The 19,298-nt window shown below is 41.1% G+C and overlaps 1 protein-coding gene across 1 annotated transcript in view; it reads left to right on the top strand.

The window, feature by feature from the left end:
* Positions 1–19,298, top strand: part of lrp1bb (low density lipoprotein receptor-related protein 1Bb) — a 433,776-nt gene that overhangs the window by 377,771 nt on the left and 36,707 nt on the right. The window contains exons 59-66 of the mRNA XM_046364065.1: positions 6,858–7,039; positions 11,159–11,358; positions 11,596–11,784; positions 11,956–12,104; positions 12,393–12,486; positions 12,823–12,939; positions 13,567–13,686; positions 14,864–14,983. Of these exons, the coding sequence (XP_046220021.1) occupies positions 6,858–7,039; positions 11,159–11,358; positions 11,596–11,784; positions 11,956–12,104; positions 12,393–12,486; positions 12,823–12,939; positions 13,567–13,686; positions 14,864–14,983 (1,171 nt within the window). The remainder of the gene's footprint in view (positions 1–6,857; positions 7,040–11,158; positions 11,359–11,595; positions 11,785–11,955; positions 12,105–12,392; positions 12,487–12,822; positions 12,940–13,566; positions 13,687–14,863; positions 14,984–19,298) is intronic.

The raw sequence follows: 19,298 nt of genomic DNA on the forward strand, positions 1-19,298 counted from the left end.
TTCATAGCTGACTTTGAAAAGGCTTTTGAATAAGAATGGAATATTTACATGTTGGGGAATCTCTGATACAATGGGTTAAAGTTGTGTATCCTTACCCCAGGTGTAAAATAGTAAACAATGGCTACTTCTCAGAAAGTATTAAACTGTTAAGAGAAGTAAAACAAGGTTGTCCACTATCGGCATATCTATTTATTATGGCCATCGATATGTTAGCTATTAAAATCAAATCCAACAATAATATTAAGGGGCTAGAAATCCCAGGGCTTAAAAAGAAAGGCGTCATGGTACGCTGATGATTAATGTTTTCTTTTAAATCCACAATTTGGATCCCTCCACAGCCTCATAGAAGATCTAGATGTTTCCAACCTCTCTGGATTACAACCAAATTGTGATGTGTACTATACACAGGCAGTGGCAGTACAGGTAGATGAGGAAAAGGAGGTAGCCGGCAGCAGCAAGTCGAGACAGAAATTAATTTAGACAAAGATGACAGCTAGCCGAGATCAACTAGCCAGCCAGCCAACAGTGGCTTTTATTCCACATGTCACAAATAAACCAACTTGTACATGATTTAATTTTGCCCTAAGTTTCTACACACTGGACTGAAAATCACTATAGACCCCACCAACCAAGGATTCTGTAATTCTGTCATGATAGAATGTGCACACTGTGAAGGTGATTGTGATGCATTTAGGAGGAGTGTTTACACTTCCTCCAGGCTGCAGGAATGCTCAAGGAGAGATGTGGCATTTGACATAAATGTGAGGATGGTTCTTCTAGCCCATGAACTGTACTTAAGAACATAAGCAAAGTTCTAGGGATTTCTTCCTTGCATCTCAGCTCATATCAGAAACATGACAGGAGAGTGACAGATAAATAAAATGGGAGAGTAGCACATTATTGTCAGGTGACTTGCTGTGTACAGATTTCCTTGCTCCAGCAAATGTATTCAAAGTGAATAAACAGAGTAATAGGAAAACATAACTATACAATGAGACTGTCGCATAGGCCTACAGTGTCATATGGCTGTAGCCTACTGTGAATACTGAGAAATTCGCTTTACATTAAGTAAATACATATTGATATGCTAATATTTACATAGGGTAACATGCTGACATTTAGTAATGCAGTTATGACTAATGTCGACAGACGTCATAATAAATACTTTAGTTGCAGAGACTCAGAGAGGGCCACAGTCAATGGAGAGTGCTACAAAGATAATTAGAAGAGCATATGCAGATATAGACCCAGACATAGCAGATTTGCTGATTTGCCATCATAGACATTCATGTTTCCTTTGATGGCACAAGAGAGGATTCACTTCCAACTACGGGAATAGGTGTGTGCATAGACATTGTAACAGGTCTAGTGATAGACTATGAGGTGTTGTCTTCATGCTGCCATGCATGTGTGATGAAAAGGAAAAGTGGAATTAGTGAGGAGGAGTTCAGGGACTGGAAGGATTCACATGCAGATGACTGTGCTCAAAACGTCTCAGGTTCGAGCAAAGCAATGGAGCAGGAAGCAGCTAAGCGCATGTGCGCCAGATCAGTCAGTCGCCGCCACGTTCGTAACATCCAGATTCTCTCAGATGGTGACAGTACTGCATACAAGACAGATGTTAAATTAGATCCCTACCCAGGCATTAAGATAGGGAAACTAGAATGCATCAATAATGCCCACAAGAGGATGGGAACAGCGCTTCGGTGGGAGAGGTGTAGGGAAACTCACTGCACAAAAGTGTAAGAGTTTACAAAACTATTACAGGGGTGAGATTCTTGAAGAATGCTATCTGGGCTGGTCTTGTCCATTCCATGTCAACAGACAAAATTCCTATTCGCGGTAGATGCTCGTCATCTTGGTGCTGGTACCAGCGAACCCCAGAAATGGTGAAGATCCACCCAGTCACAAAAACCATGGAGGCCATACTTTTTTTAATAGAAAGGTTAGGTTGCACAGAAAATGGTACCTCTATATCATAGGATGTCAACTGATAACCTTCTCAAGAGAATGCAGCACGGAGGATCCCAGAATGCAAATGAATGTCTGAACTCTGTAATATGGTCGCAATGCCTCAAAACTGTCTTCGTGGGCAAAAAAAGCCGACAAATTGTGGCTTGACAGCACTTTGGTGACACTGGAAGCAATCAGAGAGGAGGATGCGAGGCATGTTTTGAGAGATGATGCTGCTTCAACAGAGTGTGCCAAGTGTAGGCGCAGGTCCAATGACAAAGTCAAGAAAGTAAAGCAGCACCAGCAACAACTCAGGGGGCCTTACATATGGGGCAGGCATAGCTGATTAATGTTCTGTACATTTCAACAGCCATACAAAATCCTTGTAAGTGACATGTTGAGCAAAGTGATATGAGAATTTGCTCAAAACTGTATATTTGCCCAACAGACCAGTATTCAAAGCATATGCTCTATTGTTGAAACAAATGTATTAAACATACTAATGTATTTGTAAAAGGTATATTTTATGTTTGTCAGTTTAGTAGTGATACAGGAATAAGAGTTGAATTAATGTGACATAAATGGTCATATTTATGGAAAGTACATTTTAATTATATTAGCCTATCTTTATCGGCCATTTTCTCAAAATGACACTCAAAGCGCCAATTAATTTTTCTCAGTCTTCCAAGGACGTACATTCACATTATTCCACACACAGGTTCATAGGTCTTATAGTCAGACTTTTACAGAGGCTTTTTACAATATTTTGTGTCGTTTTGATTTTAAGTGTCATTTTATCTATATATATGCAAAATATGCATCTGTCATTCATGTGAATAGTGTTTTTAAATAATTCCATGAAAATACAATATTTTGATTTAACTGATCTGTAAAAGTCTGACCATTTGAGTGTCTTATCACAATAAAAACAAATCTATCCAAACTGGTTCTCTAGCAGATTGGTAAGAATATCTCACCTCATGTTCAAGACTATACAAAGACTCTGCGGTTTTTTCGGGTTATTTGAAAATGAAATCATCTCCAAAATATCACTTTTAAAACAAGACAGAGGAAGTTAGTAGTTAAACCTACCAGAAAAGACAGAACAAATATTACAACAAATATGGTTAAACTCAAACATACTAATTGATTTAAAAAAACATTGTTTTGGAATATTTTTTTATTTTTATCAATTAGTATATTTGAGTTTAACCATAATATGTGTTGTAATATTTGTTCTGTCATTTCTGTTAGGTTAAACAACCAACTTTCTCTGTCTTGTTTTAAACATTGATCTGGCAATTTCCTTTTTTTTTCGGCGTCAGACCAATGCCTACTTCTCACTTAAAACATTTTTTTGTTTTTAATTACATTGTGCTGACAGAACATCCTAGATCTTACCTACCTTTCCAAGGTACCTACCTTCACAAGCCTACCTTTCCAAGATCTTACCTACCTTTCCAAGCCCTTAGCAAGCCTCCAGCGTGTGCTCCTATGGTCGTTGACTCTGCTCCAACAGGATGTTAAAGCATAATTAAAGGTAATCGGAGGCACAAGAGGTGATTTGTAGTCAGAATACATGTCAGAGCCAAAGGCAGCGCCTCCAGTGAGATCCACATAATAATGGAGCCAGCCCACCTAAATGTAAGACATAGAACACCATTATGTTGGCTCAGTTATGTTTGAAATACTTAACATCTTTTATGTTGATGGTGATTATATTTCTATGCTCATTGTCTGTAGTCAGCAGGTGTGAATTGATTCATCTGGGGGTGGTTGAAATACTGAGAAACCTCTCTCTGAAGACCATTCAGAGGAGAAAGGGTGTTTCACATAAAGGCAATTCTATGCCATTAAAGAACCATCAGAGGCATCCATGTTGTGGTGTACTTTCAAAATGGTAAACAACCACAAACAACACTTTCTTGTTGGGAGGTAAAGAGTTTCCAGGATTAAAGGTGATCAAATATGTTGTGTCGATTCATCAGATTAGTGCGTTTTCTTGGCATTTCACATGAGTTAACCTTCATTTTCACACGACGCAGTCTTTTAAACGTCCTGAACAGTCATTCTGAAAGGTACTTTTTCTCTCATCTCTAACTACCAGGAAGTTTGAAAAGGCAAGCTGAGTGGGCGGGGAGCTTATATTCATGAGCTCGCCTTGACTGAAATGTCAAGCAACTTGGATGCAGTGACCAATGTTGCAGTAAAATCATCTCAAGCTAATTTGGTGATACACAAAGTTACTCAAACAACATTGAAATTGCATCAATGATATATATATATATATATATATATGTGTGTGTGTATATATATTTACATATATATATATATGTGTGTATATATATATATATATATTTATTGATTTATTTATATATATATATGTATGTGTGTGTATATATATTTACATATATATATATATATGTGTGTATATATATATATATATTTATTGATTTATATATATATATATATATATATATATATATATATATATATATATATATATATATATATATATATATATATATCATACACTGATTTTCTGGATTTTTTTCTTCTCATTTTGTCTGTCATATATACATATGTCATATGTACCTATGATGAAAATTACAGGCCTCCCATCTTTTTAAGTGGGAGAACTAAATACTTTCTTGCCCCACTGTATATAATATATATATGTGTATATATGTATGTGTAAGTATGTGTATATATGTATGTATGTGTGTATATATATATATATGTATGTATATGTATATATATGTATATATATATATGTATATGTGTATATGTATATATGTGTATATGTATATGTATATATATGTATATGTGTATATATATATATGTATATATATGTATATGTGTATATATATGTGTATATATATATACAGTGCCTTGTGAAAGTATTCAGCCCCCTTGAACTTTGCGACCTTTTGCCACATTTCAGGCTTCAAACATAAAGATATAAAACTGTATTTTTTTGTGAAGAATCAACAACAAGTGGGACACAATCATGAAGTGGAACGACATTTATTGGATATTTCAAACTTTTTTTTAACAAATCAAAAACTGAAAAATTGGGCGTGCAAAATTATTCAGCCCCCTGCAACGCTGTAACGTAGCAAAATGTGGGAAAGTGAAGTTGTTTGAATACTTTCCGAATGCACTGTATAAAGTAAATAAAATGAATACAGCATTGTACATGTATTGATGCATTCCGCACCCCTTGCAAGGCATTAGACAGATGATCTGCAGTTACCAGATGTCCAAACCTCAAAACCATAAACATGTCAACACTTTTTGAATATATGTTAAAACATTTTTTTTTTTTTGGGGGGGGGGGGGGTTCTGTATCTGTGCATGAGTCTTTTGTACAAAATTGTAAAAAATAAGTAATTCCCACTTGAGGGGCAACTCAAGGAGATTAACCTTCAACATTCAGAATCTTGTTCAGTGCATGAGAGCCACAGTTTTCTTATACGCAGGAGTTTACAGGTTTTTGCTAACACCTAATTCAAACATAATTGGGGTCTACATTTTGAGACTTGCACACAGTGCAATCCCCTGGGACAGAAATTACGTTCTATTTCAGAATGAGCTTCATAAATGACGATGTCCTGACAAATCTGCATGATAAACTACAACATGGGTTAATCTATGTCTATCTAACATTGAAATGTTGCACACTCCTGAATAATGTCAGGGCTGGTTCAAGTTGGTAAAGCCACAACTGTCTTTATAATAGAATTGCATCAAAAATGGATTTTGTTATATATTAATCTCCTGTTTGGCATGTCTCTTGTAATCCGGTTCACAGCAGCACTGACGGATGTGTTTACTTGACAAATGTGTCAGAGTTTTGAACGACCCTTCACCCCCTTTTGTTCTATGCTGGCTGAAGACCTAGCTAGCCAGTAACTAGCTAACACCAGACACATATGAAAGGGGAAACATACCGTATAAGTATCTTTGCCATAGATGAATGAGGTAAACTTTTCATTATATTTGCTGACACCCTACAGTCAAATATTGGCACCAGTAGAAATGCTATATATACCACGCCCTCTCTGCAAACACTCCTTCTCCGGTGTTGGTTACAAGGCGGAACTTACTTAAATCAGGTTAGAGAATATCATGTTGCCATTGGTGTATTAAAATGAGAGTTAACGTGATGTTACCTTGTTCCCTTAATCATAAATCAAAGTGTTTGACATGGGGAGGGGACGACTAACTTTATGATCAAATTTATCAATGTAGAAGTAACAGTCATTTTTCAGACTTTGGTCATCATCCTTTGATCTGGTTTCATTTAAATATCATCCAATTTCATGAAAAACATTATTTTGACAGTTGATGACCTTTTAAATCAATGCAACAAGAATAGAGGGGCTAGCAGAATATCACAGGTTCTACTTAATGTGTTGAATATTAACCACTTTCTCCCTCTGTCTTTTTACCTTCTTCGGAGCGCCCTTTTCTGATGGAAAACAAAATCTGTTACATTTTGGAGACTATTTAAAGCTCCAGTTTAGTCTAAATGACTGCTTAAAATACAGCCTAGTCGCCTTGGCAAGGCTATATTTCTCTTGCAAATGATGATAAAGCAGACCTCAAAGTGCATCATGTCCTTTAATGGCAGATTGCATGGGTGTTCTTGGGTTTTAAATAGTGTTTCAAAGTACCAGTTTCATGTGCCAGCTGGCACTATCATTGTTTATTCAAAACAACTGGTTTGCTAATTCAAAAGCTGCCTGAAATGAGAGACATTGACTGAGTTACTGTAGGATTCTACCATCATTAAGATTAGGTTTTTCACTTGTTTCAGGCATTAATCACATAATGAGTGTTTAGTTTGTTGTTGTCATTGTCTCTGCTAGTTGTTTATACCCCCCTCTCCTTTTCACCAGATAGTCCATCGTACAGCCGTCCCCAGTGCGCTGGCCCTGGACTGGATAGGGAAGAACCTGTACTGGTGTGACATCGAGAGGAAGAGCCTGGAGGTGTCTAAAGCTAACGGCCTGTACCCCTCTGTCCTGGTCAGCACTGGTATCAGGAACCCCACTGACCTGGCCCTGGATCCACAGTCAGGGTACTCTATCAGACACTTTGACCGCTATCCTCTGACCTCTTACCCTAACCCCACTGACCAAAGCCCTGGATCCACAGTCAGGGTACAGCCGCAGGCAGAACAGGAGAGAGAGAGAGAGAGAGAGAGAGAGAGAGAGAGAGAGAGAGAGAGAGAGAGAGAGAGAGAGAGAGAGAGAGAGAGAGAGAGAGAGAGAGAGACTATTGCAACATAAATAGTGGAGGGTTCGGGAGACACTGTGGCCCCGTCTGACGATAATCCCACCCACTTTACCAAAGCACAGCCCCCACACCACTAGAGGGATATCTTCAACCACCAATTTACCATCCTGAGACAAGGCCGAGTATAGCCATTACATTACATTACATTTAAGTCATTTAGCAGACGCTCTTATCCAGAGCGACTTACAAATTGGTGCATTCACCTTATGACATCCAGTAGAACAGTCACTTTACAATAGTGCATCTAAATCTTAAAGGGGGGGGGGTGAGAAGGATTACTTATCCTATCCTAGGTATTCCTTAAAGAGGTGGGGTTTCAGGTGTCTCCGGAAGGTGGTGATTGACTCCGCTGTCCTGGCGTCGTGAGGGAGTTTGTTCCACCATTGGGGGGCCAGAGCAGCGAACAGTTTTGACTGGGCTGAGCGGGAACTGTACTTCCTCAGTGTTAGGGAGGCGAGCAGGCCAGAGGTGGATGAACGCAGTGCCCTTGTTTGGGTGTAGGGCCTGATCAGAGCCTGGAGGTACTGAGGTGTCGTTCCCCTCACAGCTCCGTAGGCAAGCACCATGGTCTTGTAGCGGATGCGAGCTTCAACTGGAAGCCAGTGGAGAGAGCGGAGGAGCGGGGTGACGTGAGAGAACTTGGGAAGGTTGAACACCAGACGGGCTGCGGCGTTCTGGATGAGTTGTAGGGGTTTAATGGCACAGGCAGGGAGCCCAGCCAACAGCGAGTTGCAGTAATCCAGACGGGAGATGACAAGTGCCTGGATTAGGACCTGCGCCGCTTCCTGTGTGAGGCAGGGTCGTACTCTGCGGATGTTGTAGAGCATGAACCTACAGGAACGGGCCACCGCCTTGATGTTAGTTGAGAACGACAGGGTGTTGTCCAGGATCACGCCAAGGTTCTTAGCGCTCTGGGAGGAGGACACAATGGAGTTGTCAACCGTGATGGCGAGATCATGGAACGGGCAGTCCTTCCCCGGGAGGAAGAGCAGCTCCGTCTTGCCAAGGTTCAGCTTGAGGTGGTGATCCGTCATCCACACTGATATGTCTGCCAGACATGCAGAGATGCGATTCGCCACCTGGTCATCAGAAGGGGGAAAGGAGAAGATTAATTGTGTGTCGTCTGCATAGCAATGATAGGAGAGACCATGTGAGTTTATGACAGAGCCAAGTGACTTGGTGTATAGCGAGAATAGGAGAGGGCCTAGAACATAGCCCCGGGGGACACCAGTGTTGAGAGCGCGTGGTGAGGAGACAGATTCTCGCCACGCCACCTGGTAGGAGCGACCTGTCAGGTAGGACGCAATCCAAGCGTGGGCCGCGCCGGAGATGCCCAACTCGGAGAGGGTGGAGAGGAGGATCTGATGGTTCACAGCATCGAAGGCAGCCGATAGGTCTAGAAGGATGAGAGCAGAGGAGAGAGAGTTAGCTTTAGCAGTGCGGAGCGCCTCCGTGATACAGAGAAGAGCAGTCTCAGTTGAATGACTAGTCTTGAAACCTGACTGATTTGGATCAAGAAGGTCATTCAGAGAGAGATAGCGGGAGAGCTGGCCAAGGACGGCACGTTCAAGAGTTTTGGAGAGAAAAGAAAGAAGGGATACTGGTCTGTAGTTGTTGACATCGGAGGGATCGAGTGTAGGTTTTTTCAGAAGGGGTGCAACTCTCGCTCTCTTGAAGACGGAAGGGACGTAGCCAGCGGTCAGGGATGAGTTGATGAGCGAGGTGAGGTAAGGGAGAAGGTCTCCGGAAATGGTCTGGAGAAGAGAGGAGGGGATAGGGTCAAGCGGGCAGGTTGTTGGGCGGCCGGCCGTCACAAGATGCGAGATTTCATCTGGAGAGAGAGGGGAGAAAGAGGTCAGAGCACAGGGTAGGGCAGTGTGAGCAGAACCAGCGGTGCCGTTTGACTTAGCAAACGAGGATCGGATGTCGTCAACCTTCTTTTCAAAGTGGTTGACGAAGTCATCTGCAGAGAGGGAGGAGGGGGGAGGAGGATTCAGGAGGGAGCCCATGAAGATCTCCCCCACGGCACAAAACCGAGGGGGGGAGGTGCCAACCCAGACAGGAAGATCACGTCAGTGACTCAACCCACTCAAGTGACGCACCCCTCCTAGGGACGGCATGGAAGAGCACCAGTAAGCCAGTGACTCGGCCCCTGTAATAGGGTTTGAGGCAGAGAATCCCAGTGAAGAGATGGGAACCGGTCAGGCAGAGACAGCAAGGGCGGTTCGTTGCTCCAGTGCCTTTCCATTCACCTTCACACTCCTGGGCCAGACTACACTCAATCATAGGACCCACTGAAGAGATGAGTCTTCAATAAAGACTTAAAGGTGGAGACCGAGTCTGCGTCTCTCACATGGATAAGTACACTATTCCATAAAAATAGAGCTCTATAGGAGAAAGCTCTACCTCCAGCTGTTTGCTTAGAAATTCTAGGGACAGTAAGGAGGCCTGCGTCTTGTGACCGTATCGTACATGTACGGCAGGACCAAATCGGAAAGATAAGTAGGAGCAAGCCCATGTAATGCTTTGTAGGTTAGCAGTAAACCTTGAAATCAGCCCAAGCCTTAACAGGAAGCCAGTGTAGAGGCTAGCTCTGGAGTAATATGATCATTTTGGGGGGTTCTAGTCAAGATTCTAGCAGCCATGTTTAGCACTAACTGAAGTTTATTTAGTGCTTTATCCGGGTAGCCGGAAAGTAGAGCATTGCAGTAGTAACAAAAGCATGGATACATTTTTCTGTATCATTTTTGGACAGAAAGTTTCTGATTCTTGCAATGTTACGTAGATGGAAAAAAGCTGTCCTTGAAACAGTCTAGATATGTTTGTCAAAAGAGAGATCAGGGTAATGCCGAGGTCCTTCACAGTTTTATTTGAGATGACAATCAAGATTAATTGTTAGATTCAACAGAATATCTCTTTGTTTCTTGGGACCTAGAACTAGCATCTCTGTTTTGTCCGAGTTTAAAAGTAGAACATTTGCCGCCATCCACTTCTTATGTCTGAAACACAGGTTTCCAGGGAGGGCAATTTTGGGGCTTCACCATGTTTCATCGAAATGTGTGTCTCGTCCGCATGGCAGTGAAAGTTAACATCATGTTTCCGAATGACATCACCAAGAGGTAAAATATATAGTGAAAACAATAGTGGTCCTAAAACGGAGCCTTGAGGAACACTGAAATTAACAGTTGATTTGTCAGAGGACAAACCATCCACAGAAACAAACTGATATCTTTCAGACAGATAAGATCTAAACCAGGCCAGAACTTGTCGGTGCAGACCAATTTGTGTTTCCAATCTCTCTAAAAGAATGTGGTGATCAATGGTATCAAAGCAGCACTAAGGTCTAAGAGCACGAGAACATATGCAGAGCCTTGGTCTGATGCCATAAAAAGGTCATTTACACATTCACAAGTGCAGTCTCAGTCTAAAACCAGACTGAAGTGTTTCGTATACATTGTTTGTCTTTAGGAAGGCAGTGAGTTGCAGCTTTTTCCCCCATAAAATTGAGAGGAATGGGAGATTCAATATAGGTCGATAGTTTTTTATATTTTCTGGGTCAAGGTTTGGCTTTTTCAAGAGAGGCTTTATTACTGCCACTTTGAGTGAGTTTGGTACACATCCGGTGGATAGGAAGCCGTTTATTATGTCCAACATAGGAGGGCCAAGCACAGGAAGCAGCTCTTTCGGTAGTTTAGTTGGAATAGGGTCCAGTATGCAGCTTGAAGGTTTAGAGGCCATGACTATTTTCATCAATGTGTCAAGAGATTTAGTATTATAAAACTTGAGTGTCTCCCTTGATCCTAGGTCCTAAAGCAACTAACTTTTGGTAACATTTAACCTACTGTTTTTAAAATGTTCTGTTAGTGACATCTAAGACCTCGCCACATTCCTCCCTGTGTAGGTATGTGTTCTGGGTGGACTGCTGTGAGTCCCCTTATATTGGTCGTGTGGGCATGGATGGCCGTGGGCAGGTCGTTATCATCGACAAGGAGATCTACAGCCCAACTGCCCTCACTATAGATTACACCAACAAGAGGCTGTACTGGGCTGACGACAACCATATTCTGTTTGCCAACATGGAGGGCTCCCAAAGACACAAAGGTGAGGCAGAATACAATGGGTACATTTCCTTGCATCCTCTCTCCTCACCTCCTCAAAACAAATTGGAGAATAATGGAAGTATTTGAAGTATTGAAAGTATTTCAAAGAAAACTAATATGTTTAAACACAGGTCTGGTTACAACACACTGCTGACCATTTGTTGACAGATCTGCTGTCATGCTGCATGCTCATCCACTAATGGCGATTCTCTTTTGCCTGTATTGTGTCTCTTCCCAGTGTCTTATGACCACATCCAAGGTGTGATGGGTCTGACACTGTTTGAGGACTTTGTCTACTGGACGGATGGGAAATCCAAATCACTCCGAAGGGCACATAAAACAACTGGGGCCCAGGGGATAGAGCTGCTTAACTCCTGGCAAGCCATCAAGTCTGTTAAGATTTACCATTCACTACGCCAACCTGAAGGTAGAGTAACCCACCCAGCCAAGCAGTCCCCTCACCTGCCAGCCCATGGTTATGCTATTATTATATAGGATGTAATTATATAGGGTATGATATTAAGAATGTGGCTACTGTTCAGTTTAATGATGTTGTACTTTTGGTCTTGCCCCCCCCTCTTTCCTCCGCCCTCTGCAGTGCCCAAGCACCAGTGTCAGGTGGCCAATGGAGGATGTAGCCACTTGTGTCTCCTCTCCCCCAGCGGGGAACACAAGTGTGCTTGTCCAACTAATTTCTACCTCGCCGCTGATAATAAAACCTGCCTCTCCAACTGCACTGCAAGTCAGGTCAGTGCCTAGTCCCTCACACTCTCCTCGGCACTTGTAGATAATATGGTAACTCTTTTCCAGTTTGTTATTATATTCTGGGTTTTCCCTGAGGCAGATCTGTTGTTTCATGCTTTTTCTCTTTGTTTATATCACACTCTCTCTTCTTTCCTGCCTTGCTTCTATAGCTTAAGTCCCATGAAAATAGTAGTGTTGCTTTGTTCTGCTTTGAACAACTCGAATGGAAAGCTAGAATCCATTTTTTGTGTTGAGTTAGAATTCTGTCTGATTAATTTGTGTGTTCTGTAGTTCCGCTGCGGGACCGACGAGTGTATTCCTTTCTGGTGGAAGTGTGACACTGTTGATGACTGTGGTGATGGCTCAGACGAGCCTGCTGACTGTCGTGAGTACCATGTTTTCCAATTTATACAAACTATGCATTACTGGACTTACTGTGGATCCTGGTATGATAGGCCAAAGTCAGTCAGCCTTTTTTTTTCATTAAACATTTTTGCATCTTTTACTGTGATCTGAGAATATTTGAAATAATATTCTGCGTTTTGAAGTTTACACATGCTTTTCAGAAATGCAAGAACTGTTTTACATTGTCATTAATTATATTTTTTATTACGAATGTGTAGTTTATCATAATACGTGAGCATACATAATGTTCAGCGTACAAGTACTTTAATTGGCTGGCTTTGCATTCTCTGAGATAACATTGCTCATTTTCATGCAGCTGAATTCAAATGTCAGCCTGGTCGGTTCCAGTGTGGCACTGGCCTCTGTGCTCTTCCTCCCTTCATCTGTGATGGGGAGAACGACTGTGGAGACAACTCAGATGAGGCTAACTGTGGTAAGGAGGAAGACTGGAACATGCATCCCCAAGTCAAATTCCCATGGTCTAAGGGGCTTCCCAGTTCTAGGAATAATATTTCTATTGTTGTTACTGTCCTTCACACTGAGTCTATCTGTAGGAGTCTGTTATTCGTTGATGTTCGGGGGGAATAGAAGACAAACAATACGTCTTCAAGCAGCTTTATACCTTTAATGATGCCTTTCAATACATCTTGCTTCAACACAAAAACATACGTCTGGTATCTGGCCACAATAACATGTCCATTAAAGAAGACTGTAGTTGTTACTGACTTTCACACTGAACCTGTTGATGTTCAGATGGAAAATCAAACAATACGTTACCCAGCAGCTTCATACCTTTCTTACCGCTTGATACCTTTTCAAGACATGTTGCTGCAATACATAAAAAGAACAAGTATGGATTTATGTCACGATAACAAGCCCATGTGTGGATGTGCTTTGATTTCAAAGCATTGTTATTTTTTATTAGGTTCTTTGCTAAGCCAACAACTTCACTTTATATTAAGGTGATGCAGCCTTTTGTCCTACATGTTTTCGTTGATGGATGTTTTTCATCCTAAGTGGACGCTTGGTTATACCTCTTCTCCTCTATTTTATCTTTCAGAGACGTACATATGTCTGTCAGGGCAGTTCAAATGCACCCGGAAACAGAAGTGTATCCCTCTAAACCTCCGCTGCAATGGACAGGACGACTGTGGAGACGGAGAGGATGAGACAGACTGTCGTAAGAAGAACCTTCTAAATTACTAGCAGAGGGATTGTTTTAGGAATCTTGAGGATTACTTTTTAATTTAGGCTAGACTACTTCTATGGGATTATTTTCTTCTTTAAAAAAAAAAAATTGCCAGCAGTTCAACAAGAATGAGATGGAAATTCTTATGTGAAGGTTTAAAGGTGGTATCTGACAGTTTGAGACATATAATCCTAAAGGTCCTTACCGGTGAATTTATAGTGAAGCTCAGACAGCCTACCCTTATGTGCTGCCTTAAATAATAGGGAGTCAGATAGTGATTAGGTATTCCAAAGGAATGCTTGTTTAGCCCTTTCCCTGTGTGAGAGGATTAGCTATGATTGAATTAGGAAGTGAAAGAGAGAACAGAGATAGGTATTTATATTATTTGATGGTAACTCTAGCTATCAGCAGTAAGGTTATACCTTTGACAAAATGTCTGTGGGTTGCTACATTTGTTTTGCTTGCCTGTGATTTTAAGATGGAGCGAGAGTCACTATGGAGTGAAAATCAGTATAGTTTTTTTTTTAAAGCTTTTATTAAGGAGAGCTGTATAATTACTTCAGCCATCGCAATACACTGTAGGACTCGTAGGCATTCTCACTCTTAATCAGACTGTAGATGTACATTTGTAAATGTAGTAGATCTTAACAGGAACACTGTGCCAATCACAGGAGGCTGCGAAGGGTAGCACAGCTCATAATAGTGTCTGGAACAGTGAAAATGGAATGGCATCAAACACATGGAAACCATTGACATGGATGGTTATCTGACTTTTAAACTGACTTGGGTGTTTCTAGACTGCAGATATTTGGGTTGATCTGTTTATTGTGTTAACCTGTTTGCAAGTCAGTTATTTCTAAATCAGAGGCTGATGATTCCAGCTGTAAGGTATAGTAATACATGTTATTAACACAGCATGTTCCTGCCTCTGTAAATTATAGTTATTAATCCATGTGTTCAAGGCTTTTGGGCTGTTTGCTCACCTCTTACTCCTTATGTCTGTCCTCTCTCCATCTCCCTATCTCTCTCTCCCCCTTATCTCGCTCTCTATCACTCTCCCATCCCCTATTGCTCTCCCTTCCCCACAAGCATTTCACGGTAAAGTCTACAGCAGTTGTATAAAATTTGATTTGGACGGGTGTAAACCTGGACACCCTCCTCTCCACAGCGGAGAGCACCTGTTCCCCAGATCAGTTCCAGTGCAAGGCCTCCATGCACTGCATCTCCAAGCTGTGGGTGTGTGATGAAGACCCGGACTGCACAGACGGGTCAGACGAGGCTAATTGTGGTGAGTGGGGGAGCGTTAAAATCATAAATCAAACCAGTCCTATAGTTTTATTGCTCCTTGGTTGAAATTGTGATTAGGAAATGAATTAATTGTACGCATGGGTTCATTCTAATCTGCTCTGTACTGATTGAGTTGAAGCAGCCATAAAGACTGGTAGTTTATCAGCACTGGATGTCAGACTTTTCAGTAGTGTGTATGGCACCAAAACAGCAGACATCACATTGGATAGTTAGCGCATTATGGTCTTTAGTGTTTTGACCCCCACAAATAGTTTAGAGTATTATTTTCAGGGTATTTTTAGTGGTAGAGATACTTTCCAACCTCATGCAACTATCTTTCCCACCAGTCATGACTTGAAACTGTGAAGCTAGGAAGTCACAGAGCTGTGTTGTTCTACTTTTAAGTCAACTTCTTCCTCTGGATTAGGCTTTCAATGATTTTTAGCTCTGCTCACATCTAGAAGAAAGAGATCAAGGTTCCACATGAATTTCCTTCTTGGGCCTTTGTGCAGTGTTAGAAAGTGTTCTGTCTTTTAAGGCTGTTTTCATCTTCATCTCAGTCCAATGGTTATTTGAGTGGATAGATAGGCTGCCATAATCTTTGGGAAAATCGATCAGCTCAAGATCAATTGTTTCTTCACTCAAAGTATTGGTTGTTTTGTTTGATACTAACTCTTCTGATGTTCAAAACAAGCTATAAGCTACTAATTGCCGCTAACTAAAGAGATCTCTTTTAGAAGTTGTAACATTTTTATTAATTTCCTAAATGCTGTTCAGTTAACAATTGAGTGCGATATGGAGGATAATTAGGATAGTGAAATCATACTCCTAAACCATTGTCCTTGAGATGTTTTTAAATCTCATTCTTCCATTACTAGTTCTCTTTACCTGTTCTTTCTTTGTTAATTGGCTCAACCAATTGACTCAATTGGACAATCTGAGACAAAAATAACTTCAAAGGTTTTGAGCGAGTGTGTGTGTGTGTCAGGGTTTCCGTCAGGACAAATGACCGGGCAGATTTTAATTTATCGGGCATTTTAAGAAATGTACCGGTCATCCATATGCATTGGGTGTATAACCCATTAGGGTGTTCACCCCATGCAGCCAGTGCTATCAAACAATGAGGGACATTTACGTGTCCTTAAAAATAGCCTTGTGTTTCGATGTGTAGCATTAGAAAACTTTATAGCCTATTGTTTTATTGGTTTTTGCTTTCCTAAAAGAATAATTGTCCACCTCATGGTTCAGCTGTCGGGGAATTGAGCACTAAATACATCAGGGCACTGTATGCATAGGCCTATACTGTTGGCTTAGGCATCCACTGTATGATATTAATATAAATTGAAGAGAAGCTTAGGCATAGTCCCAGAGAGAGAGAGAGAGGCCTATATGGCCAACGACATGCTACTACACCAACGTATATTTCATTATCCTTGTCAGATAGGCTAGCCTACTGCCTCTGCTATAAAGATATAGGCTTACAGGAGGAGGCTTATTCATTCATTTTCAATAAGAATATTTATTTATGAAGACAAGCATCACTTCAAGTTTATCTGTCGAAGTCAGTTGGAGCACCTTCGTACCATAGGCCTGCAGTATAATGGGCTAATACCCACACCACACCAAACCACAAAAGTTTCTAAACATTAATTAGGCTAATATCAAAAGTAAGTTAAGCCATTATTTATAGAGAAAATATGAGTAGGATATTATTTTGCGCCTAACACGACAATATAGTTGGAACTTAATTTGTTCAAAGAAAATGGCTCAGAATGAAACAAAACACTTGAGAACTGGTTTAAAACTTCACAAATGTTTTGAACAGGCTGTATTGCAGCAATTACTAAGAAAGGATAGTGCCTGCCATACCCAACAAATGTACAGCAATAGGCTAATGATATGTACAGTATTTTACAGAATAACAACCTATCCCTCAACGTAACCAAGACTAAGGAGATGATTGTGGACTACAGGAAAAGGAGCACCGAGCATGTCCCCATTCTCATCGATGGGGCTGTAGTGGAGCAGGTTGAGAGCTTCAAATTCCTTGGTGTCCACATCAACAACAAACTAGATTGGTCCAAACACACCAAGACAGTCGTGAAGAGGGCACAACAAAGCCTATTCCCCCTGAGGAAACTAAAAAGATTTGGCATTGGTCCTGAGATCCTCAAAAGGTTCTACAGCTGCAACATCGAGAGCATCCTGACTGGTTGCATCACTGCCTGGTACGGCAATTGCTCAGCCTCTGACCGCAAGGCACTTCAGAGGGTAGTGCATACTGCCCAGTACATCACTGGGGCAAAGCTGCCTGCGATCCAGGACCTCTATACCAGGCAGTGTTAGAGGAGGGCTTTAAAATTGTCAAAGACCCCAGCCACCCCAGTCATAGACTGTTCTCTCTGCTACCGCATGGCAAGCAGTACCGGAGTGCCAAGTCTAGAACAAAAAGGCTTCTCAACAGTTTCTACCCCCAAGCCATAAGACTCCTGAACAGGTAACCAAATGGTTACCCGGACAATTTGCATAGTGTCCCACCCCCCAACCCCTCTTTTATGCTTCTGCTACTGTCTGTTCATCATATATGCGTAGTCACTTTAACAATACCTACAAGAACATACTACCTCAAGAAGCCTGACTAACAGGTGTCTGTATATAGCTTTGCTACTATTTTTTTCAAATGTATTTTTACTGTTTTATTTCTTTACTTATCCACGCACACACACACACACACACACACACACACACACACACACACACACACACACACACACACACACACACACACACACACACACACACACACACACACACACACACCTTTTTTTCCCGCACCATTGGTTAGAGCCTGTAAGTAAGCATTTCACTGTAACGTCATCATCTTTGAAACCTGTTGTATTCGGCGCACGTGACAAATCAACTTTGATTTGATTTAACCTACTTATATCTTAAACTAAATATGGAGCACACTATCAAAGAGAGAGATCAAACTTAATTTAGCCGCCGAAAATGTCTCAAAAGAATAAACCAAAACACGTTTAGCATATTTAAAGAACTGGTTTGGATTAATAAATATGCCTACAGTAATAACAATGATATACAGTTATAATTATGATAAAATGATTATAAATACGAGAAGAAGAAAAAAAAACAGTTCCAAAGTTGCCTCCTACCTGAATAGGGAGTTGCACAGTGGCCTGCATTTGGACGCGCTAACATTCTTCCCATTTACGTCCGCTACAATATTAAAAACTTGTCCATGTGGAGGACATTCTCCTGTTAGGCTTTTCACTATAGGCATACTTTCTAACTTTCATTTTACTTCAATGAAATAGGCCTCCATCTTCGCTATCACCAGTATCCCAAGGCTTCTCTCTCTCTCTCTCTCTCTCTCTCTCCTCAGTATCAGGCGCATAAGGCCAAGGACTGAGAGAATGGTGCTGGAGCACGAAATTAGGATGAATGATATGTAGCCCCGGACAATTTGGCCAGCTACAATTGTATTTATTGTCTTTTAATTCATCCGTTAGCCGGGAAACCCTGGTGTGTCTGGTGGGTGTTATCAGCATGCCAATCTCAACAGAAATTCATTTGAGTGACATCTGAAAAAGCTATCATCAGGATGTTTTATAATGGCATGTCACTTCCCTGCAGCTCCCTCCTTACATTGATTTCCCTGTGATTGTTATCTATGCTTCTGAGTTGCTGTTACTCTTCATCAAGTGGCATTTTTTACAAGATATTTCAGTACACTCAGACACAAATCGATCCTGTGCCAAAGTTGAAAAAGTGCTCAAAAGTAAATAAAAAACAGGTATACTACTCAAAATAGTCATATATTTTCAAAGATGATGATATATTTGAACTGACATTTGAGTGTGTGTGTGTGTGTGTGTGTGTGTGTGTGTGTGTGTGTGTGTGTGTGCGTGCGTGCGTGCGTGCGTGCGTGCGTGCGTGCGTGCGTGCGTGCGTAAGAAATTGTTTCTTATAATGTGGGCTGGGCACCAATTTGACTATGACACTGTTTCTTTCTTTTTACTATTTCCTACATTGTAGAATAATAGTGAAGACATCAAAACTATGAAATAACACATACTATATGGAATCACGTAGTAACCAAAAAAGTGTTTAACAAAACAAAATATATTCTATATTTGAGATTCTTAAAAGTAGCCACCCTTTGCCTTGATGACATTCTTTCAACCAGCTTCACCTGGAATGCTTTTCCAACAGTTTTGAAGGAGTTTCCACATATGCTGAGCACTTGTTGGCTGCATTTCCTTCAGTCTGTGGTTCAACTCATCCCGAACCATCTC

The sequence above is a fragment of the Oncorhynchus gorbuscha genome, linkage group LG09, assembly GCF_021184085.1.
Source record: "Oncorhynchus gorbuscha isolate QuinsamMale2020 ecotype Even-year linkage group LG09, OgorEven_v1.0, whole genome shotgun sequence".
In the NCBI taxonomy this organism is placed as follows: Eukaryota; Metazoa; Chordata; class Actinopteri; order Salmoniformes; family Salmonidae; genus Oncorhynchus; species Oncorhynchus gorbuscha.